This window comes from Mustela putorius, unplaced genomic scaffold (assembly GCF_011764305.1).
Source record: "Mustela putorius furo isolate JIRA1106 unplaced genomic scaffold, ASM1176430v1.1 tig00000275_pilon_pilon_pilon, whole genome shotgun sequence".
NCBI lineage: Eukaryota > Metazoa > Chordata > Mammalia > Carnivora > Mustelidae > Mustela > Mustela putorius.
Window position 1 is genome coordinate 33,789,516 of NW_025421341.1, and position 26,980 is coordinate 33,816,495.

At 40.9% G+C, this 26,980-nt stretch overlaps 1 protein-coding gene across 6 annotated transcripts in view; it reads left to right on the forward strand.

Moving 5' to 3' along the window:
* DIS3L2 (DIS3 like 3'-5' exoribonuclease 2) overlaps positions 1-26,980 on the forward strand; it is a 366,495-nt gene that overhangs the window by 164,335 nt on the left and 175,180 nt on the right. For all 6 annotated transcript variants that reach the window (XM_045078897.1, XM_004773468.3, XM_045078901.1 and 3 more), the window contains 2 exons: positions 5,488-5,588; positions 10,799-11,046. In XM_045078897.1, the coding sequence (XP_044934832.1) occupies positions 5,488-5,588; positions 10,799-11,046 (349 nt within the window). The remainder of the gene's footprint in view (positions 1-5,487; positions 5,589-10,798; positions 11,047-26,980) is intronic.

The following is a 26,980-nucleotide window of genomic DNA, read 5'->3' on the forward strand; positions in this document are numbered from 1 at the left end:
GAGATGAGTGAAAAATAAGCAAAATGAAATTTAAGGGTACTGGCTGAAATTTTCCATAACAGCTGAGATACCAAACCACAGATTTAAGATGACTAATGATTGCAAGTAAAATTTTTAAAAAATCCTAACTTAAGTGCATCAAGATGTAAATCAAAAGCCAAGAGAAAATCATTAAACCAGCTAGAGAAAAAGATTCTCTTCATAGGAGCAACAGACTGACCTTTCACCAAATATGATTCTGATCATGGCATTCTCAAAATTTTCAATAGCTTTCTGTTCCTATAATATAAAATACATGCTCTTCAGCATGTCATATAAGGCCTTTCATGCCTGGTCTCTTCAGCTTATTTGAACATTGAACCTTCCTCCTTCTCCCATTTATTCTTAATTGTGTGCCTTTGCACATGTTCCTCACCCTTTCTGGGATGTCATTTGTTTAACTGGATAGATTAAAACTCCTTTTGCCCAATTCCTTGCCTTTTTCTTCACATTACCCCCACTTGGCATCACAGTCAAATCATCTGAAGACCTTTTGATGCACTTGTGAAGTGTTAAGAATCATCAGACTTGTTAGTCTGTTGTTTATATATGAGAGGACCAAATCAAGGTAATTTTTTTAAAAGATTTTATTTATTTGAGAGAGAAACAGACAGAGCATCAGTGGGGAGAGGGGCAGAGGGAGAGGAGACAGAGACAAGCAGACTCCTTGCTGAGTGAGGAGCCCCACCCTGGGTTCCATCCCAGGACCCTGAGATCATAACCTGAGCTGAAGTCTGATGCTTCACTGACTGAGCCATCTAGGTGCCCCCAGAATCATTTTTCTTACCAGAATCAGGTATTAGGTTTGCACTTGATAGATGTAAGTGGCCATACCAACCCTACCAAACCATGGCATTTTACTTTTTAAATGTTTAAAATAGAAGTTTTAGACAATCTGTAGAAAGAGATTAGGATTTCACTCGACGTTCCTTCCTAGAGTATGTGCTGGGGGATATAATGAGTAGTTGCCTGTATTAGTAGTTTATCTATTTCCTAGAAAATTCTCTCTTTTAGATGAAGAATTTTGGTAGTCACTAGTTTCTAGAATCTCTTGAACTAGAAGGGACCACAGAGTGCATGGGCAATCTCTGCCTTCACTATGGCAAAACCAAAGGCTGTGGGGACGCATAACCCTCCACCCTTGTGAGGACTTCCAGCCTGCCCTGATCTAGTAATTTCATCATAGAGTTTTAGTGCTTTGTCAAGCCATTTTTCCTGATATTCAATCAAAAGCTCCTTTAATATAAGCCCATTTTTCATATACTAAGTCATCCATTGTGATGGAAATATACTTAGCATCATTCTTCTCAGACATGTCTCTCCAATTTCGTCTCTCTTTGCTCTCACTGCCACTATCTAATTCAGATTCTGATTGTGTCTCAGCTCGACAGCAGCCTCGCTCCCAGCTTTCTAAGATCTTCATTCGGCATTGCTTCCAAACTCATAGCCCTGAGACGCATATGTCCCTTACCATCAAAATGCTTAATAGGATAGTGTCCAGGCTTGTCAGTTCATGGTGTAGATCTTATGTTAGAAAGTATGTTCTGTTGAGAATGGAGTTAAATCATAAAATATCAATGACTTAAGTAAGAAAGAAACCTATTTCTATGTTATATAAAAGAGGACCAGAGGTAGGCGGGCCAGGGCTCAGAGGGTAGTTCCACAGTCTTAAGCCCATTCTGTTGTGCTGCTCTCTGGTGTAGAAAGCACCCTTGTCCTGCAGCCTCTGGGACCAAGATAAGTACTTGAGGTCCAGCTGTCACATCCAATTCCAACCAGTAAGAAGGAAGAAAGAGGAAAGGCTGGGCCTCCGTCTTTTAAAGACACTTCCCAGAGGTCACTTACAACACCTTCACCTGCATTTTGCTGGCTAAAACTTAGACATATAGGCTACACTAAGTTGCAGGAAAGCTGAAAAATGTAGTCTTTTAACTATGTCTCCCCAGCTGAAATTGGAGTCCTTGTTGCCAGGAAAGAAGAGACTAGATCTTGGGCAGTAACCAGAGTGTCTGCTGCAGGACCTTTCTGCCATCCTCGTTCCTCTCCGCACCCCAGAGCCTTTTCACCCAACCCTTGTATCTTCAGGTTGTTAGTGGCTACAGTAAATCTCTTGCTAGTCCTTTACCCTGTGGCCTTTTCATAGCTCTGGGCCTTACCTACAGTGTCCTTTCACTTTCTCATCTGTCTCACATTCATACATCCTTCAAGCCCAGATCACTCCCTCAGGGCAGTTTTTTTTTATCTCCTTAACAGTGACAACATAACACTAATTCCTGGAGCCAGATAGCAGTGGAAGAAGAGCTTTCTGAACTTAGTAGTTGAACACACTTGGGTTTGAATCTCTTCTCTCCAGCTTGGCCTGGAAAATACAGAAATGGAAGGACTCAGCCTACAGACTGTGTTTAAAGCCACAGCCTAGACCTCTCTTCGAGTTTCAGACCTTTATATTGAACTGCTTATTCAGCGTCATCATTTGAAGGTTTCATAGGTGGCCTCAAAGAGGAACACCTCAGAAGTAGAACTCGTGTTTTCCACCTCCTCCTCTAGTCTCTCCTATGCCAATAATGATACTTCTATCGACCTAGCTGCAGGTGTCAGAAAGCTGGACATCACCCTTCACTTCTCATAGCTAATGATCTGTAGGGTTTCCTGTCTGATCACCATCAAAATCTCTTTGTTCAAGTGTACAATGTGTCTGAGGTTGATCCTTTTCATTCCCTACAGTGCCTCCATCATAGCACCATCCTCACGTGTCTGGATTGCTCCAGTAGCTCTTCGCTGGCCTCCCTGCCTCTGCTCTCAGCCTGCTTGAACCTGCCCTTGGGCAGTATGACTTTCATGCACAAATCCTTGCCAGCTTCCCGGTGTATCCAGGTTCCAGTTTAGGACGCGTCAATCCTAGAAGACACCAGCTGACTTGACTCCTGTTACCGCTCACCCTCATCCCTGCCATGCCTGTTCTGAGGCTCACTATGCACCAGCTACCTGGTTTTCTTTCTGTTCCTTGTTTGTGCCAGGCACCTGCCACCTCTGTCCCTTCCCAGTACTTTTCCCACCTGGGGTCTTCTGTCCCTTTCTTTACTCCTGAACACACCATCCTGCGGTGTCAGCTTAAATGTCACTTCCATGTAGGGCCTCTTTTCCTGACCTCTTAATCTAAATTGTATATTGACAGAACTCTTCCTCCTTGAAACTGTTCTTTCCTTCTTCGCCTTCATCACGATTTATTGATTGAGTGGTTATTTATTGAGTATCACTTGCGCATTAAAGTATATGTTCTCTAAGGGCTGGAACCATATTTCTTTCATTCACTGAATCCTTAATGTGCATTGCTCAATAAATAGACATGGAATAAATGAATAAATGAAGGATCTCATGATTAAACAGTGTGTCAGATCTCTCATTAACCTGACAACTTTGCTGTTAGGGTAGGGAGACGTAGTTGTTGGAAACTTATGAAGGTGGTTCACCTTTCTAACCTCTAATTGCGTTTCCTCACATTTGTTGAACGTATCTCTGATGCTCACCTGCAGGGCTGAAAGCTTCAGTTTGATTTGTTGGAATGCATCTTTGAACAAAGCTTTGTTTCTGTCAGGGTATATGAACTCAGAACCTGGAAAGGTTATCTGTAGGTGTGATATTGGAAAATCACAGTTGGGCTCGCTTCCTTGGCTACCCCTCTTTCTTTGGATGCAACCTGGCATAACCTTTGGAACAGAAGACTTGCTTGTTGTTGGGGTGGAGTCTAAAGCAATAGTCATTTTAAGTTGGAACCATCAGTGACTGTGATAGAAGGTTGCATGCCCAGGATTTGGGATGCCTTAGAAAACCCCCTTGATTGCCAACTCTTGAGACTTAAAGTTCAGATAGCAGGTATCTAGGTAGAATGTGCTGGTTCATGGTATTTCCAGCCTCCTAATCTTTCCTGAATGACCTTGTTCTGTGGAGCACACTGGCAAGATACGTTATGGAGCAGATCAAAATTTGTGTGGGTTTTTTTCCTCCCCAGGAGTATAAAAGATGTGGTTCAGGAAGCATCTAATGACCTTGGAATCCTGAACTATGGTCTAAAATCCTGAACTGTGGATATCATCTGATGGACAGGGTGATCAACAATGGGAAAGTTCTCATTTGTTTTTTCTTTTGGGAAAACAGTGAGAATTCTGCTTTCAGTGGGCACTATGGTAGGCATATTTCAATATAGATGGAAAAGCAAACAGTTGATCATTCTTAAACCCCAGTAGGTCAGATCATGCCAGTGTTTCCAGAGTATGCCCAGAATGGTAAAACTTGGCCTTAAAGCTGAGCTTTGGCTAAGAGACAGCCAGTCCTGAAAAGGATTTATTTATTTATTTTGGCCTTGGTAATGTCTAAATGATAAGTACAAGTCTCTCTTAGCTATCTGGAGTGGAACCCACATGAATGCGCTGTGACCCCTAAAATGCAGAAACTCCAGTATAGTTGGATAAGACTATTTTGTTGGGGAGCTCTAAAGTTAAAATATGAAAATACAAAATACTAAATGTTCAGAAGTGTGTAATTTGCTGCATTTGTTCAGAGTGGTTTTAATACTTCTGGTACAGAGCCTAACTTCCCTCTTTATTAGGGAGATGTGGTTTCAGTTTCTTGGGTGAATGTGCATTTTATAAGTTTCTTAAGAAAGGAAATTAAACATTTAAAGACTTTAATACTCTTTATATAATGTCACTAAGAAAAGCCAGGAAAATCAGGGTTGGCCTTTTTATTTATTTATTTAATAAATATAATCTATTTTCCCCCATTTTGTTTGTTATGGCTGGTACCAAAGTACTTTTAAAAGTTAACATTTATTTTGATTTCAGCAGATGTGCTTAATAAATTAACCTATCTCTCTTCTTCATTGTGGGCTGGGGCAGTATTTCATATCTAGTATGTTTGCCATTTGATGCCTAACCCATTTAGCTCAGTTCAGTGTGGTTCCATATCTCCACTTATATGATGCTTAGCATTTGAATAACGTTAAATAGCTCAAATGTGGGCACCTGAGTGTAAGCACATTCTTGCAAGTTGGTGATGTGATTGACCTTAGCTGAGTCTCCTGACTACTGTGGGCTAGGGTTTCCTTTTCTGTAAAGTGAGTAGTTTAGGATAAATAAATGGTGCTCCGAATTTAAAATCCAACCTGGCGCCTGGGTGGCTCAGTCTGACTCTTGGTTTCGGCTCAGGTCAGGATCTCCTGGGTCAGGACACTGAGACCCACATTGGTTCCCTGCTCAGCCAGGAAGGAGTCTGCTCGGAAGAGTCTTTCCCTCGGCCCCTCCCCCCACTCACGCTCGCACACTTGCATGTGCGCTCTCTCTCTCTCTCTAAAAAAAAAAAAAAAAAAAAAATCCTGTGAGTCTGTATGCCTACTACATAGGCATCTAACTGATTCCTCTTCTCTCTTTTTCCTCTCTCTTCTTACTTTAGGAAAAGAGGATGCTGATGCTCCCGTTACAAAAGATGAGAGCACCTCCACGTCACAGGACCCAAGAGCTTTACCGGAGAAGTCCCTGCAAAGATCAGCAAAGGTCATTGCCCACAGATTTTCTGCATATGTCCAAATGACTGTCACCTGAGCTACCTGTCAGAGGTGTCTCATGCAATTCAGTGGGAGCAAGGAATCATAAAAAGCTAATATTTTGTATAACTTTAAAGGGATACATATATGTTGATTTGCCTGTGTTTGGATGAAGGTCCACAGACTTTCCTTTGTGTGTAGGTATGTTTACTGAAGTTCTGCATTATCTTTTTCTGCTTAAACCACTCTCACAGTGTGATGTCTTTTTTTTTTTTTTAAGATTTTATTTATTTATTTGACAGAGAGAAACACAGAGAGAGAGGGAACACAAGCAGGGGAAGTGAGAGAGGGAGAAGCAGGCTTCCTGCCAAGCAGGGAGCCTGATGTGGGGCTCAATCCCAGGACCCTGGGATTATGACCCGAGCCGAAGGCAGACACTTAAGGACTAAGCTGCCCAGTTTCCCCTAACATGATGTCTTTGATTTCCAGTTCAGGTTATGTAAAGTGGAGTGAGAATTTAGGCATGATGTGAAACAGTACAAATGTAGATGCCTTCTATATTCTTAGTTTTTTGCTTCAGGTTTTTTTATTGTTGTCATGTCCACATAGAATTCAAAAGTAAGTTTTTAATGCCCTTTTTAGTTTTCCCCCAAGTATTTAATTTAATTATTGTAGACACAAAAAACCTGCTTTTGTGTCCTGTCTGTTGTTTTGCATAGTTCAGTTTTATTTTTCAGTTATATATGCTAGTGGCATATTCAGATATGGGATCAAACATGGCTGACCCTAGCTGTGCAGATAGCTTGTGGTAGAAGAAGTGGTTCAGTGGGTGGTAATAAGCAGGAATCTTTCTCTGCCACAGACTCCCCCTTCAGTGTGTTCGACTTGCAGTGGTAGTGTTGCCCCTCAGTCTAGCACCTCTTGCAGATTGACACGTGGAATTTCTGAATTATATTACATTTATGTTATCCTCAACTGACTACCAATTATTTTAATAAGCATATACCCATATACCCATATACCAGGCAACATGCTAGGTATAGAAGATTGTAATGAATGGAAAGCCTGTGGGCTAGATCTGGCTTAAAAAACTTGTGTTTTGTATGACTTGTGCAGCATTTAAAAATTTTGACTAAGTAGTTTACTAAAAAAAGAGAGAGAGTGAGAGACTTCTGGCTTCTCTTGATGAAACAAAACATCTGACAACACTGGGCCACATTCTTCAATGACTTTAGTCCGAGCTGAGTATAGGCCCCCCTCTTAGATGGAACTTGTGTTCTGCAGTTTGCTGCTGCCCTCTCAATGGTACTCTCTCTCTTGCTGGGTTGGTTGGTTGGGTTTGATAACTTAGTGAATTCAGTAAAAAATTGCAAGGCAATGCAGCACTTGTATACAAAACTTGCACTATGGCCAAGTCATTTCTCCAACTAATGTAGGAATCACAGGTGATGTCAAGCTACTTCATACACTTCTCATGCTGTCAGATATTAAAACAAAAAGCAAGGACTTCTAGTTCAGACAAGAGGGCATAGACTCGTTTCTCCTTGCTCTTTCCTGGTAGTACAGCTATAAACCCTGGAAAATAACAGGACGGAGAATTCCGAAGGGTGAAGAGAGGAAGGCAAGTCAGTTAGGGACTCCTCCCTCCTCCCCCAGAAGTAGGAGATGACAGGGGAACACCAGTAAGGAGGATCCTCCCCCAACAGGTGTATGGTCCAGGAGACCTTTTTCCTCATGAGTCTGAGACCCTGCTTTCCCAGCCAGAGACCCTTGGCACACAGGCAGCAGCAGGGTCCTACCACAACTAACAACCTGGATGGGAAGTTTCTTTGTCCCTACATGGACGTGAGTCTGTTCCTGATCCGTACTGGAGAGACCAGGTGGCTAGCCCTGAGGAAGTTCTTCTCACCCCCTCAGGCAGTACCGGCAGAGAGCGGCTGGAGCCCCAGTGGTTCCATGTCAGCCAGACATCAAAATGCTACTGTGCAGTCTTTGCTGATGAAGTTGTCATTGGAACTAGAGCCCACAAAAGTAGTTCAGGGTCTCTGTGCTAAAACAAGACAGGGTGACCTGCCTTCTAAAAGAAAACATTTCAGTAAGACCTTGTATCTCCCAACATAATAGTCAAAAGGTCCAGGTACAGTAGAAAATCATTCATTATACCAAAAACCAGGACATCCTCACCTGAGTGAGGAGAGACAACTAACTGATGCTGACACCAAGACGGTGCAGGTGACTTGAAATCAGCCATCATAAATACGCTTCAACAAGCGATGAAAAACTCAAAACAAATGAGAAATTAGAAAATCTTGGAAAGAAATAGAGGTTATTTAAAAAAAAAGAACCAAGTGTAAATTTCAGGACTAAAAAACGCAGGAACAGAAATAAAATACTCAGAGGATAGGCTCAGTAGTAAAGGTGACTCAGCATAGAATTAGTTACCTTGAGAAGAGATCAGTCGAATTTACCCCGCTGAACAGAAAGAAAATAGACTAGAAACAGTGAACAGAGCTTCAGGAAGTTGTGGGACTGTAAGGTAGATTCAGCATTCAGACCACTGGAGTCCTAGAAGGAGGGGAGCATCAGGAGAGTGGGGCTTATAGACTGCTGACTGGGAGCAGGTTAAAAATACCTGAGAGATTTTGAGGTTGGAGCAATGATTGTATAACATGAATGTGTGTAGAATGGTGTCCATCTTCTATCTGCATCATTGGAATTCTCCTCTTTCTTTTTTAAAAGATTTTATTTATTTATTTGACAGAGAGAGAGAGATCACAGGTAGTCAGAGAGGCAAGCAGAGAGCCTGATGTGGGGCTCTATCCCAGGACCCTGAGATCATGATCTGAGCCAAAGGCAGAGGCTTAACCCACTGAGCCACCCAGGTGCCCCTGTAATTCTCTTCTGATGGACTCCATAGCTTGTGTTTGGGGTTGGAGATTAGCAGTGGCCAAACTGTCCCAGAATTGAGGATTTTTTAGGGTGGGTGCAGTGGAAGGGGAAGAGAGGTGAGGCATTTGATGACAGAGATGAAAGGACTAGAAGTGCTGGAAGATGATGTCCCTCAGAGGTAGGAAAGGATTCAGGCTGAAGAAGTAGCAAACAGACACAGAAAGCAGGCTGCGGTCAAGGCGCCAGTAGGCTTGATGTGGTGAAGAAACCGTGGAGTGGGGCCCAGGAGAGTAGGGGACCTGGACAATGGGTCAGTCTGAGATGATTGGGATTAGATCTAAGGATGCTGAGTGGTGGCCATGAGGATGAATTGCCAAAATGGAACGGAAGTGAGGGCCACTGGTACTGAGGAGGTATGGGGTCTGTGAGGGCAAGACAGTGGCTGAGTCATTCACTGGGAAGTGTAAGCCAGGTACTGCAGAGTAACTAGGAGGTCCGTGGGTGACAGTAGCAAGAAGGGGACAGCCTGAACCATGAAAGGTTGCAGGCATACACACGAGGTGGGAAGAGTATGGTCTGGATGTGACAGTACAGGAAAATAAGGGGCTGAGCGTGGAGAAGAAGCAGCTTCTGTCCAAAAGGCCTGGGACAGACAAACACACATGAGGACGCAGTCAAGGATTCCTGTACAGAGGACATGGAAGCTTGTTCAAAACAGTGGTGTTTTCCAAGGAGAAAGGAAGGGTCAGGAGAACGTAGAACCTCTCACTGAGATTGAGATTTGCAGAGAGGACAGATGTCCTGTGGGGTAGCAACCAGGTGTCCCTGGGGCAGAGGAGAGGCACGCTGCCTGGTTGGAGGCTCTTGGCAGACAGACTGAGGCCCCACATGGAGTCAGAGACATGAACAAGAGTGGCAGCCAGCTCACCAGCAGTCTGGACCTTTGCTCAGTGGTCAGAGTGGAATGCTGGCAAGTAATTTCGGTGAGAGGGTCAGAGTGCAGACTGTCTGCAGTGGGAAAGGGGAATAGTTCAGGGAGAAGAACTTCCCAGGGTGGTTGAGGGGATTCACTTTCTTCGAGAATGTGTCTCTCTTGGTGGAAATAGTATGTCCTTGTAGTGCTGTGGTGGTCTGGGTCTTGGCCTGGTAAAATGAGAGAATGGGTTTTAATGTTGGAAAGAAGGAAGGTGAAAAGGTTTCCAGCCTTTTTGTTTTTTATTTTTATTTATTTTATTTTATATATATATATATATATATATATATATATAAAATATATATATATATATATATTTTTTTTAAGAGGAGGTAAAAAGGGTGAGCAGTGGTGGCAGGGGTTGAGGGGTAGAGGGTGGGGAGGAGGGAAAGAGAGAATGTTAGGCAGGCTCCACGCCCAGTGTGATGCCGGATACGGGGCTCAATCTCACAACCCTGCGATCATGACCTGAGCTGGAATCAAGAGTTAGAGCCCCACCCTAGTCACGCAGGCACCCCAGGTTCCAGCTTTTAAGGGCATAATAAAGACCAATTCCTTATTTATATTTAATAACATTGTTTTTTAAAAAGCAACTCTTCATGTGAGAAAAATGTAATGCAGGGCAAATACTTGGAACCGTACTTCCTGCTGGAGTCTTACATACGTCCTTAAGACACAGGTCTTTGTTATAAAAGCCGTTTCATGGGTGCCTGGGTGGCTCAGTGGGTTAAGCCTCTGCCTTCAGCTCAGATCATGATCTCAGGGTCCTGGGATCAAGCCCTGCATCGGGCTCTCTGCTCAGCAGGGAGCCTGCTTCCCACCCCCTTCTCTGCCTGCCTCTCTGCCTACTTGTGATCTCTCTGTCAAATAAATAAATAAAACCTTTTAAAAATAAAAAATAAAAGCACTTTCATGTAATATGTCCATGTATTGCATGGTTTGCCTTGGATAAATATGCTTGCTAGATACTTAAGTTGTTGCAGCTTAAATATGCATCACTTAGGGGGCCACGTGGGTGGCGTTAGTTGGTGAGCATCTGCCTTTGGCTCAGGTTATCATCCCAGCATGCTGGGATCAAGCCTCACATCGAGCCCGCATCAGGCTCTCTGCCCCTTCTGCTTCTCCCCCTCTTGCTGTTGCTCCCCCTGCTTATGTTCTCTCTGTCAAATAAGTAAATGAAATATTTTTAAAAATATGTGCATTACTCAGTCACAGAGCATCACTGAGAGGCCCTTCGTTTGGACCTAGAGAAACTGCTGGGCCTACCTCATTCACCAAATAATATCTTGCTGACTTCTCCCAACTGTTATCCAGCCCTGTAGATAAGCAACATTTGACTATATCTTTGGTGTTTTCAGGTGGTTTACATCTTGGAGAAAAAACATTCCCGGGCAGCAACTGGCTTTCTCAAACTCTTGGCTGATAAGAACAGTGAACTGTTTAGGAAATACGCCCTGTTTTCTCCCTCGGACCACCGAGTGCCTAGAATTTATGTGCCTCTCAAGGACTGTCCCCAGGACTTTGTGACCCGGCCTCAAGATTATGCCAACACACTGTTCATCTGCCGCATCGTGGACTGGAAGGAGGACAGCAATTTTGCCCTGGGGTAGGTGATCTCTGGCAAGAAAAACCACAGAGTGCACACAGAGCTCAGTTTAGGTGGCCTTTTGGTAAACGCTTTTGTATATTCTAATTATTATTTCTTTATTAAAACATAGGTACTTGGCATATTTGGGTCCTGGTTTTTCAGAAATTGTTCTTAGCTATCACTTTGGTAACTGTAGGCTCCTTGAATTGCCAGGCAATCACCTCTTTTTGTTTTTGATTTGGGACATAAAACATAAGCACATTGTGAGTCTCTACTTGTTTCCCATTATGTCATGAACCTTGTTTGTACCTGTGAACTGTGAGGGATTTATTGTATCGAACAATCAGACTCTTCCGTTCAGATGCCAGTGTTAAAATATGCAAAATTCCAGGCATTCCAGGGGACCCCAGTCTCTGTGCTTTAAAATATAAATATGAGGGAGCACGGTGTGGGGGTGGTGGAGGTGAACAGGTCAGTGGTGCCTGGGGCCCCCTTGCAGACCAGTTTGTGTCTTCCTTCAGCTGGTGTCGCAAAAAGCAGGTCTTGGACCTGAGGAGGAGGATTTGTGGCCAGAGCTGCTAAATAGTGGCAAGATTGAGATTTGTGTCTGAATGATGCCGGCCAGACTGCCCGGGATAAATTCTCTGCTATGCCTGTTTCACATCCAGCGGGGGAACAACAATGTCTGCTTTCAGGTCCTGCATGTGTTCTCCAGTGTCAGGATGGGTGTCCGCTTTGTATCTTGGGAACACTGGGGCCAGGACATGCGGTTCTGGGCTGGTCACTATGGAGCTGGTGTGACCAATTCCAGTGCGGTCATGCGGTCCCAGCTGTCTTAGTCAAGGGCTGTTCTTGCAAAACAACCTGACCGGTGCCTTCCAGGTCCTGGGACCATTGGCCAGGGCTTCTCATTAACAAAGGGCAAGTACCTCCTCAGCATTCTGGGTACTCCAGGATCCATTAGAGGATCCTGCTGGGCCCTCTCTTCAGGTTCTGGAAATTACTAGAAGATAATTCTTTCCTCAGAGCTACCTACTGCTGTTACAGCGCAGTCCTTGCCCTGTTGGTGAGCACAGAGGAAGGCTGGTCTTAGGGCTCTTTGCCTTCCCCGTGACTACCCTCCGATTAGCCCCAGTCCCCTCTGCCCTGTCTCCTTTCCTTTCTGCTTTCAGGGGCTTTGTCAGTCCCTTTAGAAAAAGCCTCTCATCTCAAGTTGAATCTTTTCTTTGTGGCTGGGAAAATTCCAGCCACCATGGGTGGTAAGCTTCCCCTCCCGCAGCTTCAAGGCTGGGACCAGGTCTTGCAGGTGAAAGTCAACCAGTTCAAAAAATGTTTGGAGACCTTCAGGGACCCCTGTGATTGTATGGTGTATAACATTTTTATTTTGAAATTTTCCACAAACATTGAGATAATAATACATCAGCAACAACTATCTGCCAATCATATGTAATTTATTATTTTGCCAAAATGTAAATATGAAAGTATATCTTAATGATGCACTTTGTTCGTATCTATCCTTCCTAGGTTTTACTTATGGTGTTAAAAATTAAGTTGCCTGACTGTAAGTGGGAAAGGGTACCATGTTTTTATAGAAGGTGCCAGAAACCAGTTGAACTTAAATATAGATGATGTGGTCACAGAGCATCATGGATAAACCGCTTCATTTCGCTCTGAAGAAACTGCTGGCCCCAGCTGTTTGATCAAAAGCTGTATCTGTTTTCTTCTTATAATTGTATTCATTTTGAAAGAAAAGCAGTAGTAAGTTTTAGCTGTATTTTTAGCCCTTTAAGATGGATAGTGTCTGGTTCATGCATCACACAAAATGAAAACAAAGGTGTACAAGCTAGAGAAGTTTGTTCTGACATTTCTGAACCAGTTCGGTGACTTGCTTGCTGGTTGTCTGACATGTACAGGATGGGCCGTTGTGGGAATGGTGGTTCTGGGAACCCACACTAGAAGGATGGCCACCATGCACTGCTTTTATCAGATTTGTTCGGTACCTAGTCTCTCATGCCTGGCAAAATAAGTCAAACTAGATCTGTGGGTTATACCTTGTGCCGTTTAAGAAACACTGTCTTGTGCCAGTTTCTCAGTGATGTGAAGATTGGTGTGATTTATATGATCTCAGAGCCGCTCAGGAGCAAGTCTGCTTTCTTTTTTTGCTCTCAAGTGGAGTGATTGCAGTATCATCATTTTTAAACCTAACCCGTTATCCAAAGGTGACGTCAACCCCTTGAGTCCTAAATAGTCTTCTGAGGCTTGCCAGTTTCTCACCATCAGCTCCAAAGGCCTGATAACAGCTGTGCCACCTGGCCCCTGTTGATTGTGCTTGCCACACTCTGCTTGGCAGCAAAAATGGAAGACTTTCACGTCAGAGTAGGAAATCCAGCCTTGTCTTTTATCTGCCTTATCCCATTGTGTATAGTTGATTGGACTGCTTCCTTAGTCGTCAAGTTGTAAGGGTGTAGTCAAGAAATCTTCAGGATGTGAGTTTCTCTTATTGCTGGAATGGTCTTACAGGTTCCTTTCTCACAGCTGTGCCATTACTTCATCAAGAACTCTTTTCCTTGTGGGTAAATTACAACAGTTGAAAAAGGACTCAGGTCTTTGAGCAGCAAGGATAGTTGCAAAAAAGAACATTCTAAAATAATGGCCATATATTAGTCATGTTCTTCTCAAAATAAAAATATTTGAAGTTCTCATACTTGGATGGAAAACACTACGAAGTTTTGCTCTGCCTTCTTTGTATAAAGACAATAAAAGTTGTCATTTATGGAAATAATGCCTTTTAAGATCTTAGTGAAGAAGGGAAAATTTATCTGAAGAAGAAAGAAAATGTGGCAGGCTCTCCTGATGAGGTTGTCAGATGGTGTCCCTCTTCTGAGGGGTCTGGGCTGCCACTGTTGAGCCTGGTGGGGGTCGCCTTGCCATTTTGTTCTGGCTATCGGTTACTGATCTTTGGGCACTGAGGTTACTGTTTCCCAGTCAGAACACCCTGGGCTAGGATTGCCTGGGCCTGCTCTCTCATCTTTGCCAGGTCTGGACCAGGAGCACGAAGGTGGTGCTTGCTGTGGGTGTGAGCTGTGAGCGTTTGTGGTCCGCTTGCCCAGAAACTCTGCCCGAAAGCTGAGATTAGCTGAAGTGGCTTCCTTCTGAGTTTCTTCCCTGCCCCTCCACTCTGTTCTTAAAAAGTTTTGACCTTCATCTGTCTTTGTCATTGCTCCTAATGATTCAAACCCAAGGTCATTTACTTCTTCTGTAGTTAAATTCAGTTCATGAGACAGGCCTTGATCAACTATGTGTAAGTCCCTCTGCTGTATTGTGAGAAATAGGTAAACATGGTGTGGTTTCTCTATTCAAAGAAATTATAGCCTCATGCAGAAGGACTTGTACGTAAATGTCAGAGGATTAATTTGACTCCAAGAAATGGAGTCCTACTTGAGCTAATTTAAATAAAAGTAGAAATTAATATAAGAAACTGGTGGTTTTCTTAAAACCCAGGAAAGGAAGTGGAGGTAGGCCTCATGAGGATCTCAGAACCAACAAGGTGGCAGAAGAATCACAGCCTCTCTCTTGACGATCCTGACAAGTCCAGCCACCACCTGGTATCTTTTCTGTCCCACTTTCTGCACATGAGCTCTGTGACTATGTCGCTCTGCACCATAGCCGCTTACCTGCTCAAAAGTGTACATGGCCACAAAATGGCGCTGCCAGTCCCCTGCAGGTCACACACTGAAGCCTAGGTAATGATACAGAAATTCTAGGGTAGAAAATCTTACTGGTCTAGCCTGAGACAGTTATTTGCCCTGATCAGTAATTTTAACCAGAAGCAGTGGTCCAAGGTTGCACGGCCCACTGCCTGGTCAGCAGGGACCGTGGGACTTGAGTCTCTGGGAATGAGCATGGATAAAGCAGACAGATTGAATGGCCCGTCTCTTTACTGTAGCTGTAGTATGAAGCAGAATGTTGTAAGTTCTTCCATAGGAATAAAGTAGTTTTCTGTAAGTCCAGAGGGCATGAGTGAAGGGAGAAATCCAGGATTGTTTCTGGGAGAATGGAAGCCTCTTTGCTGAAAGATCACTTGGACGGAGAGTCTGCAGTGAACAGGAGGGGACGGGACTGAAAGCAAACAGTCATAACGGGCTATTGTATTAGCACAGAGGAGATGGGGAGAATCCGAAGTAAATGAATTGCAGTGAAGGAAGCAAAAGGGATGAAAAGATTCAGGGAGGATGAGGAAGGTGAATTCTCCCAGAGATGATGACCAATTAGAAATGGGGCATGAATGAGAAGGACAGAACCTCGGGTGAACTTGCAGGCCTCTGACTTGAGTGCTGGGGAGACACAATGGCGTTTCATCCTGATGCACTGCGAGTGGCCTCAGCTCCTACCTTTCCCTTCTCTTATGCCTCATCGTTTGCCATTTCCCAAGCTGACTGTGTGTGTTCATAGCTCCAGACATTTGCACACTATGCTTGCTTTCCCAGCCTTGGGTTTCTCTTCTCCCTGCTGTTTATTTTGTAAAATACTCAACTTTTAAACTTAACTCCCTTGTCCACTTGAAAAATCTTCCCTGAGTCCTCCCTCCTGGGTGCTCCCATAGTTTGTAATACTACCATTATTGTAGCTCTGGCCTGTTTGCCTTGTAATTGCTTGTACAAGTCATCTACTTGGCCATGAGTTCTATAGGACATGGATACTCAGTGAACGTTGGCTGCCTGGTTAGATGGCCTTAAGGAGGCCATCCATCTTGGTGTCCCTTTCCACGGAAACCTTGCTTCTCTGGCAGCCTTAGTGGCACTTTGGTGCCTCCCACTAAGGGGAGAACAAAGACTATTACAGTCCCAGAGACCTTTGGTTGTTAGAAAGTTAGTTTTCATCTTGTTCTTAGCACTGTCATGAGAGATCTCAGTTCAGCCTTGTTACCTCTGTACATCCTATCTGCCACATTTGTGTGACTCTTAGTCCTGTAATGCCAGCAGAAACCTAAAGGTAATCTGTTCTTAATGAACCCTTGCTGGCTTTTAGGGATCACTACTGTTTGTTAGACATACAACATATTTAGTACTTCTGTTTAGTAAAAAGCTCTTGTTCGGGATACTTAAAAAGCCACATTGACTTCCTCGCTGGAATGACTTGTAATTATGTAATCAGATTTATGGTTTTCAGAGCTTCCCAACCCTCTTAAATCATGTTTCCCTTTAGAAACTCTTACAGTGGAATTCATGCCTATATTTTCTGAGACCTTTGTGAAATCTGCCATCCTGAAGTACAGTGTACAGTCACAGCCTTCCGCTTCCAGGATGTCATGAGCATAGAAAGATCATAGTCACTTTCTCCTAGATTTGTCATGGTTTCTTCTTGAATATTGTAGGATAATTCCCGAAGAAAATGGGAAAGCTTTATAGGAGCTACTGTAGGGAACGTGATAGTGTGTCTTGGCAACACTTTAGACTAACTGAAGTTACATAATGTGAATTGATCTGGAGCAGATAGACATAGTATTTACTCTAGCAAACTTTGGTAGCTTTAAGGGATGGGGAGGAGGAAAAATAAATAGGCCAGTGCAAGTCTAGCAGGATTGAGAAATTTTGAGTTGAACATGGGATTGTCTAGGCTCAGTGGGAGACTGTTGAAATGAGGAATAGACAAGGGGTCACAGTGCTGCTCATTTTAATGAGAGAAAAGGAGAACAGCTTCCACTGGAGAGAGTGACTGGCTGAGATGAAGAGAAGGGAAGTTCTGATTGATGAGGCTTGTGGTGGAGGAGGAAGTGGTTGGTCGGTGTGGGGGTGGGGAGTGTTGTCTGTTCTGGTATCTTCATCTCCTAGCTTTGACCTGTCAGATGCCAGTTATCGGACCATTAGAAAAATTTACTGACTGATCAAAGCAAATACTGTGCTTTTACCATGCCATTCAGTTTTGATAGATGCTGAATTTCTTATGAGGTAGTTATGAATTGGGGAGGTGGTCATTAAATTATATTAAGTAGTATTTAGTAGGAAAATGAGATAGTAACTAGGTTGGTAGAAAAAACTGACAGGAGAAAATGAGTTTTACTGAGGCATAGCCTATAAGATTAGCAAATTGAAAAATAGCTCTCTCCACTCTTTCCCTCATTGCAAAAGGAATATTCCATCTTATAAGGGTCTGTCCCTTATCTGAAGACTTTCCTGTAGAAGAGGCTGAGTTGTAAGAAACTTAGACTTTATAAGTCCTTTTTTTTTTAAAAAAAAAGATTTTATTTATTTATCAGAGAGAGGGGGGAGGAGAGAGCGAGCCCAGGCAGACAGAATGGCAGACAGATGCAGAGGGAGAAGCAGGCTCCCTGCTGAGCAAGGAGTAGGATGTGGAACTCAATCCCAGGACGCTGGGATCATGACCTGAGCCAAAGGCAGCTGCTTAACCAACTGAGCCACCCAGGTGTCCCTTTATAAGTCCTTTTTAAAGGGTATGGCTTTCACTGGCTGATGGACAAACAGCAAATCAGGCTGAGGAGGGGGCTCTTTTTTTGTGACTGTTGGGCTCCACCTGGTGGCCTCTAAGGATCAGCTTTGGGAAAAGCTCCATCTTCAACATTGAGAGCATTCTGGTCACAGCAGAGCAAAAATCAGAGGGATGGAGGAGAATGGTCCTGAGCCAGGCTTCGGTTACCAAACTGTTGTTTAACCTTGTGCTGTGGGCAGTCATGAACACTTCCTCCCTGGCTGTCAGCTTCATCCACAAATTCTCGTGCATCTTCTTGAAAATGCTATCTCAAAGTATGAGAGACCCGAGCTACCATCAGCCTTCTCTTATACTCCTTAAAGGCTTTCGTCCTCCTTTTTTGCTCCCTTCACATTGACATTGGATCTGTCTTCAGGGCCTTCCCTAAAATCATGCAGTATCTTTGAGCCTTTTTTCTTTTCCACATGCTGCTGTTTGCACTGATCTGCCCACTTTCCCTGACATCCCCATTCCTTCCTTGCTGCTTCCTGCTAGGTTATGATAATGAGGCAGAAAGAAGGAAAATAACATGTTCTGTCCTCCTCATTATGGAAAATAATATATAACATATGCAGCCAAAGGCATGTTGTATTTGCCACACTTATTCTTTGCTGTGTGATGTTAACACAACTTCTGGGCCTCAGGAGCAGTTGGTGATGGATTGCCCTCCCCATGCAGCTTCTGCAGGGTCTGATACCACTGCAGCTGTTCACGTGCAGTTTCCAGCATGGACCAGTATGCATGAGAGCATTTATTTGAGTGCTAATCACTACAAGAATGTATGTCTGTCCTCCTGTGGATGGCCTCATTTTAAGGCTAAAACTGTAAGAATATGTGGTGGAAACAGGAGAATGGATGGTTGAGAACACTAATGTTGACTGTTAAGTGTTCTGTTTTCTTAAGGCAAAGAGGCCAACTTGAGGGACTTTCTTATAATCATTTCTTGTATCTGTAGCTGGATGCTTCCTTCAATAAGTTTTTCACTTGTATATTACTTGGACCTAATGCATATTCATATAAAATATTTATAAGCACACAAACATACATACATATGTATGTTTGTGTGCTTATACACACAACCCCTACCTATTAACTATAAGAAGTTAAGAATGTTGTTTCATCACTGTTCCCATTGATTCTACAGTAGGACCCAGTTGTAATGTCATTTATTGTGAATGGGAATGGTGTTTGTGGAGGAACTCTGGTGAGTGAGAAATATTGAGGTGGTAATCCTTACAAATTCTCTAACGAGGAATGCTCTCTATCTCAAAACTATTTATTGTATTATCAAAATTAGAAAAAAAATTAACTTTTTTGGAATCATATTATATATTTACTATTAAAATTCTTTAAAACAGGTACCACTGAAAGTAAAAAAACTTCTAGAATTTCACCCCAGAAACAATCACTATTAAGGGTTTGATGTATATTTGTCTAAAACACTGTTTTTTAAATATTTGCTAACATTCATTGCAAAATACATTTCCCAGATAAAAGTGTAACACTTATGTAATTTTTGAATATTGATAATAAAACCAACCCACGAACTCACCACCTAGATTAAGAATTAGATTGCAAAATTGTTAAAGCGCCCTGTGTTCCTCTCTAGCCTGACCGCTAGTTTTTCCCCAGGAGGTAACCACTTTCTCAAACATGCTAATCAAAACATGTTTTTCTTTATACTTTATCTGTATTTATTATCCCTAAAAGTATTAGTTTTGCTTGTTTTCAACCTTACAAAGAATACCATGCTACATATATTCTTCTGTGACTTGTTTTTTTCATTTAAAATTGCTTCTAAAATATATATTTTATTATTTATATTTTTCATTCATTTTAATTCATAATATTTCCATCTCCTGAAATATACCACAATTTATTTATCTAGATGGATATTTGGGTTGAACCAAGGTTTTGCTATTAGAAATAATGCTCCTATGAACATTCCAGAGCTTACTAACTAAAGTTTCTCTAGACTCTACTTAAGGGAAATATCAATGCGTCACACATATGTGCATGTGAAGCTTTACAGCTTTATTGTTTTTAAAGATTTTATTTATTTATTTAACAGAGATAGAGAGGTCATAAGTAGACGGAGAGGCAGGCAGAGACAGAAAGAGAGAGAGAGAGAGAGAAGAGCAGGCTCCCTGCTGAGTAGAGAGCCCAAAGCAGGACTCGATCCCAGGACCCTGAGATCATGACCTGAGCCGAAGACAGAGGCTTAACCCACTGAGCCACCCAGGCGTCCCAGGCTTTACAACTTTATAGCCAAACCACTTTGCACAGTGGCTGGCTGTGCCTATTTTTAGTCCTACTGGTAGTATGTGAGAGCTTCTGTAGCTTCACATTCTTAGCAACACTGGGTATAGTTAGACTCTTCCATTTTTGCCATTCAAGTGGGTGTAAAATAGTATCTGTGACCATAATTTATATTTTCCCAATTACTAATGAGATTGAGCATCTTTTCATATATTTATGGTCATTATGTTTTCTAGAAAATGTTTTTATAAATTTTACATTTTATTTCACAGTCAAGTTTTTGTTTAGGTAAATTTTCAGAAATTGCTAAATGATACAGAGACTTCCTATATACCTTTAGCCGGCCGCTCCTTATGTTAACATCTTACATTACCATAGAATATTTATGAAAACCAAGAGATTAACCTTGATATGATACTATTAAGTAAAAGTATAGAACTTATTCAGATCTTACAAGTTTTTCCACTAATACCCTCTTTTTATTTGAGAAACTGATCTGGAGTCCTACATTTCAGTTAGTTGTCACATTGTAGTTGTTCCAGTTTGTGACAATTTGCCAGCCTTGTCTTTCATGACCTTGGAACTTTCGAGGAGTGCTGGTCAGTGATTTTGAAAATGTTTCTCAACTTGGTTTTGTCTAACATTCTCTCATGATTAGATTCAGATTAGGCATTACTGGGAAGGATACCACAGAGGCAATGTGCGTCATATCAGGAAGTATATGATGTCACTTTGTATTACTGGTGATGTTAACCTTGATCACTTGGCTGAGGAAGTACCTGCCAGAATTCCTAACTTAACTGTTTTCCCCTTATAATTACTAGATTTGGAGGAAGTTTTTTTAGGTTACCCAGTTATTCTGTTTCTGCTTAAACTTTCACCCCCTCATTTTAACATTCATTTTTTTATTGGGCTGTTACTTGATTTTTTGGAGTTAAAAAAGTATTCTAGGAAGTAATCTTTTTAGCAGTTACTGGTAGGGAAAATATCCTCTCTGCAGTTTATGACTTGTTTTTTTATGTTACTAATGTTAACTTATGAAGAACAGGCATTTTAAGTTGTATTTTCTAGCTTTTTGACACTAGCATGTAGAATTACAATGAACTTTTGTATATTAATCCTGTATCCAGCCATCTTGCTAAATGCCCTTATTAATTTTAATACTTTGGACAGAGTTTTCTTTAGATTTTCCATGTGGAAAACCACATCATTGGTAAGTAACAAAAAATTATTTCTTCCATTCTAATCCCTATAACTTTTATTTCTTTTTCTTGTCTTCCTAAACTGGCAACTCACAATTGAAGAGAAGATATTTTCTCCACTGATAAGTGATGAAAGTTCAATTTTGAATGAAAGTGATAGTAGCAGGCCTTTTTTTTTTCTGGTATTTTTGAAATGCTAATATTAGTAATTTTGCTAATGTGGCAACTAGTTTTCAAAGGATCTGGATACCTAAATACATGTCTTTGGGTTTTACTTGTTTGTTTTTACTGTCTTCGATTTTCTTAATTTTCCTTTGGAGTTTCAAGGAGGAATTGTATGCCCTTTTTCCAGGCCCCAAAGCATTAGTTCATTTATTCACTACACCATCATGTTTTGGGCACCTAAGATGAACAAGTGTCAGTGTAAGATACGGAAATAATGTTTCTTTTCTTTAGGGTGATCCTCTTCATCTGTTGATAGAGAAGAGGAGATGTACCTAAAGCAATATGACACAGCTAGAAAGTAGCATGGGCCAGAAAGGACATAAAACCAAAGGACAGTGATAGCACCGAGGAGAGAGATCTACTCTGGAGGACAGGATGACTTTGAACGTGGTACATGTTTTATGGGCCTACTTCAATATGGAAGCCATAAAGGGGAGTGCCTTTCAGATAGAAATATATTGCTTAAGGAAGGAGATACTTACAGTATTTTTAAGCTCTGGAACCAATAGTACCTTGTCAATGTGTAGTGGATACTTGCAAGATATATGATGTGAGCAGTGCTGAGATTTTATTTTCGGTAATAAGAGTGTTACATTTTTTATTGCAGAGTGAAGGATGGGAAAAAGAATCTTGTTTCTCACAGAAGATATTTTTAAGTATTTTATATTAGTTAGGATGCTTTTGACACCAGGTGATAGAAAACCCTGACCCAAAGTGATTTAAATTTAAATAAGGGAACATAATATTTTACATAGGTGGAAATCCAGAGGTTTTGCAGGTTCCGGGACTCAGTGACTTAAGGATGTTGGCCTTGGCTATCTTCAGTGATCTGAAGTAGTAGAATCTCTATGGTAGTGAACGTGGCAGCCAGTACGGTCAAACTACATGCTTTCTTGATCACATCCAGCAAGGAAGGGGAAAAGCCTATCCACCAACCGTGATATTGATCACAGTCTCCAGGGGAACCATACCCTGATTTTAATAGAATAATGAAGATCTACCTCTGGAGTTGAAAATGAAATGAGACCCCCATATGAAAAAGTTTAGGTGTCTGTTAGAAAGGAGGAAGGAGGGGATTAATGTTGGGCGGGCAACCAGTACTGGGCATCACAGGTTTTTATTGGATTATAATAAATGTTTCTATGTATTTGTAATTTTAAAATGTTACAATATTATAGGAAGTTTAGAAAATGGGGAAAAAGTCACTCATCATCCTTTCTAAAATAACGAACACTGTTTTTAGCTGTTCCCCTTCAAACTTTTCATAAATGTTTTTACATAGTTAAATTATATTATACTTTTGAACATTTAATGTTTTTGTTTTATGTCAGTATTTTTATGATGCTACATTTTCCAATTATTTTTCTGAAGTGTATAATAAACAAATGAACAAAAATGCTATGATTCAGTTTATCATTTACCTTTTAGTGAAATCTAGATTATTTCTTTTACTCCTTTGATTCATTTTTTTCCATCTTATTTTATTTTATTTCTTTTCAGTGTTCCAGCATTCATTATTTATGCACCACTCCCAGTGCTCCATGCAATATGTGCCCTCCATAATTCACTTTATTTTTAGAACATTTTCAGATTCATAGAAAAATTGTTAAGATGATACAGAGATTTCTTATATACCCCAGACCTAGTTTCCCCCCTATTATTAATATATTAGTATGGTACATTTGTTACAGTTAATGAACTTTAATGTTATTAACTTTTTTTTTTTTAAGATTTTATTTATTTATTTGAGAGAGAGACAGTGAGAGAGAGCATGAGAGGCGAGAAGGTCAGAGGGAGAAGCAGACTCCCCATGGAGCTGGGAGCCCGATGCGGGACTCGATCCTGGGACTCTAGGACCGTGACCTGAGCCGAAAGCAGTTGCTTAACCAACTGAGCCACCCAGGCGCCCTAATATTATTAACTTTAACATTTAATGAATTTTTAAAATTATTAACTGAGGTCCATACTTTTTTTCAGAAATCCTTGATTTTTAAAAACTGAATGTCCTTTTTCTGTTCCAGGATACCTATACATTTAGCTGTTGTCATGTCTCCTTAAGATCTCTTGCTGTGAACTTCAAAGTTATTTTTGAAAGACATATTTTAATGCGGAGTAGCCTGATGTGTAGTATTTAAGAGAATCAGCCAGACATTTTGATGCAACATTGAGTCATAGCTGCCCAAAAGGAAGCAGCCATCTTTTATGATAATGATGAGAAGACAGAAACTTAGAAAGCTATAATATTTGAACTATAAGATATGAAAGAGAAAATTACTTTCAGTATTCATCTTAAGTAAAACTTACACCAAAATTTAAAAAATGAAAGCAACTGAGGTTTTGGGGGGGGTAGGGGATGGGTTAACCTGGTAATGGGTATTAAGGAGGTCACCTATTGCATGGAGCTCTGGGTATTATACGCAAACAGCGAATCATGGAACACCACAACAAAAACCAATGATGGACTGTATGGTGACTAACATAACATAATAAAAAAAATTTTTTTTAATGAAAGCAAACCCTTCTGTAAGATAGACAATGTATGAGTCCGTTCCCTGGTAGGTTTTGTTTTTGTTTAGATCCCAGGATATTCTGATTTTTAGGGTAATGGCAGAATTTATGAGTAAATAGACAGCATGAGAGTCTTTCTGGGACATCTAAAGCCCCAAATGACTAAGCTCTTTCAGCATGCTGACCTGTTAGATTTTTGTCTCCTGCAGGCTGTGCTCAATTGTATCTCCAATGAAAATCTATAATAAATTTATTTAAATAAGGTACTTGGGAAATGTTCTCTGGAACTTAGTAAAATAAATGTTAATTACTACTAATAGAAACTTGGAGACATTGGTGACATTTGGAAGTCATAACCAAAATATAATTTTATGAGCCATATTGTAATTTTAGTAAACAAAACAAGATTCTTCCGATTCAGAATATAGCCTAGTGAAAACTTGTGCCAGAACAAAAAGCACCAATAAAACAAAAGGGTTTTTTTTTCATTAAATTTCAGTAAAGGTCCATTAAATGACTGATATGACTTGTTTAGACAATTAATATTAGGTCCATCTTCACCTGCCTACTTTTGTCATCCTTCCTTCAAACCTTCCTTTCCCCACAGAGGTGGATTCAGGACTCAGCACTAGGTGTCTTTTTTGGAGAAATTTCTCCATCTCTGGGAGGCCATAGTTCTTCATCTAGTAGTTTTCCGGAAAAGGTTTATGAAAACTGCATTCTGTTCATTCATTCTTGCATTTAGAAATCCTTCATCTACAAAATCCAGTAATGTCACTAGACTGTGTTTCAGTGGTGTTTTTCTGTATTAAATTTCCTGAGACATGGCATATATGCCCTTTCTTAGAGTATAAAATTTCTTTTGTTTCGGGAAAGTTGTCTTAGTATCTTTGAAATGTTTTCTATTCCATGTATCTAGTTCCTTCCTTCAGGAATACCAGTTATGCTAAAGTTGGATCTCTTTCATCTGCCTTTCATATCTGTCTGTTTTCTCTGTAATTAAAAATTCTTTTTACTTTTCAATTTCAATTCTCTCAACTTCTGTCAAGCTATATCTTGATGAACCTTATTTTTTTTAGTCAGTTTTTCATTAGTTACCTCCTGTATGACCTTCATTTTTGTAGTGGGTTTATTTTTTTTTTCTACTTATTTCCTAGGTCTGAAGCACTAGTTTTTATTTTCTTTGTGAAATTAATTTTTTTTTATTCTGCACCTGCATCTTTACTTTGACTTCTTTCCTTATAGTGGTGATACAGCCCATGAATATCTTTGGTCAAGATAGTAATTTCTGTAGCCACATACTTACAGAGTATTTTTTTATCCTTCTGCAATTTCTTTTCCTTGTTTCTTTCTTCCTTTCAACATTCAGTATTTTCTTGTTTAATAGAATGTCCAGAATATTGCCTTTCCATCTTTAAGTAATGAGGTCTTCCCAGATTTTAGTATTCTGTTTTAAAAGTTGGATATTATAAAATGCCTTTTGTTCAAATGTTTAGGCCCTTTTCTACTTCAGGCATAAGATCATCATTTTTGGCCACTCTGATGTCACCAAGTAAGAATAGGGTGGCCAGTGTGCTTTAACTCTACCTTACAAAAACTGGTATTGATGCTATCACCACATAGAAGAATATGTTTCTTTTCATGCTAGTGTCATTCTTTAAAACCTCTATATGATCTACGTCATTGTGTATACTTCTCCCAGAAACTATGGATGCTATTTGATTTTATGTATAATTAATTATTTTATGTGATTTTTAAGTACTGTAGGGGAGAATCTTATGCAGTTTTGTTTTACAGGTAAAAAATGGTCATATACTGGCAATTTCATGTCTCAACATAATCTACAATTAATCTCTCTATATTATTACTTACACTTTTGAATCTTTTACTTCCAAGTCATCCCTCAGCTGGCTTGAATTGCAAATATGTTTTTTTTAGGAAATGGGCAGTATACATTGTGCCTTGTTATATTAGTTGGGATTCTTGGAGTCTTAGCTTCAAATTCAGAAGAATCATGACTATATCTCCAGAAATATTAAAATCTCTCAGTTGTAGTGGTGAGTATTATTCTAAGTGGGTCTTAAATATGATACTGAAAGGCCCAACTCCTCCCTTGTGCTCTTGGTTCCCAGACCACATGCTCAGCTTTAGGATATTAAGAGCAACTTTGTATCCTAAAGGATAGCCCTCCAACCTTAAAATGTGTTGCCTCCCAATTTAGTTCATTGGTACAATATTACATCACTCTAATCAGAGAATTCAGTGGGCTTTGCTACTTCTATAAGATGAAATCCTCAATTATGGTGTTGAGTAATATAACATAATAGCTTAAAAGATAATTTGGTACATCTATGGACTGTGTTTCTGTAAGCAAGGTGGGTGGTGCAAATGAAGGTAGCAAACCCCAACCCAGAGTTAATGTTTCTTTTAATGGAGAGAAATGATTGCCCTCTGCATCATAGATGGGCTCAGCAAGTTCAGTCTGCTATCAAGTTGGTGCTGACTGGTTCTGAGTCAGAGGCTCAGAGCTGGTAGCTGCTGCCAGCAAGCTGGCATCCTGCAGGTGTGGTCATCAGGTCATTATTAGTGAGAGGAAGTTCATGCCATGGAGCTAAGTTCCTGCTACTTTGTACTTTGTTCATAGTACCAGTGAGCAAGCACAGTGGTGGTTGGGGAGGGAGGTTGGTTGACATGCTCAACAGATCATCATACCTCCACCGGTGGAAGTCCTTTGCTGAGCACAGGAGTCATCCTCTGGGCTCATTTCAGTAGACCCATTTCACGCACATGTCTCTTCCCAGACGTCCTTGTCACCAGTACTCCAATCTTTCTTCTTTCAGGTCCCTATCCGTCTGGCTAAACTTATAGCAACTGCCCATCAGGCCATGTTTCTTCAGCCAAAGTAGACCATGGATATATTGCTTGAAATTCTGCTCTCAGGGTGGAAGTTTCTTTTTTTTCAGAGACCACCCGTAGAATGGATATAACCCTATCATAGTCCATTTAGGATTCATGACAGTGGAAAGTCAGTTGGAACTAGGCATTCAAGGTCCTCAGACCTTTCTGCATCCTCCTATATAGTAGAGAGAGAGAGAGAAAGAGTGGAGAGAAAGAGAGAGAGAGAAAGAAAGAGTCTGGTTCTCTGAGTCTTATTCTTTCTGATTAGTACCTCCACTTTTCACATCAGAGATTTAGTGAGATCCTGAATTCAATGATGTGATGATTTATTGCCCTTTAAACTCCTCCCCACCCCTCAGCTTATCCTGGCAGCT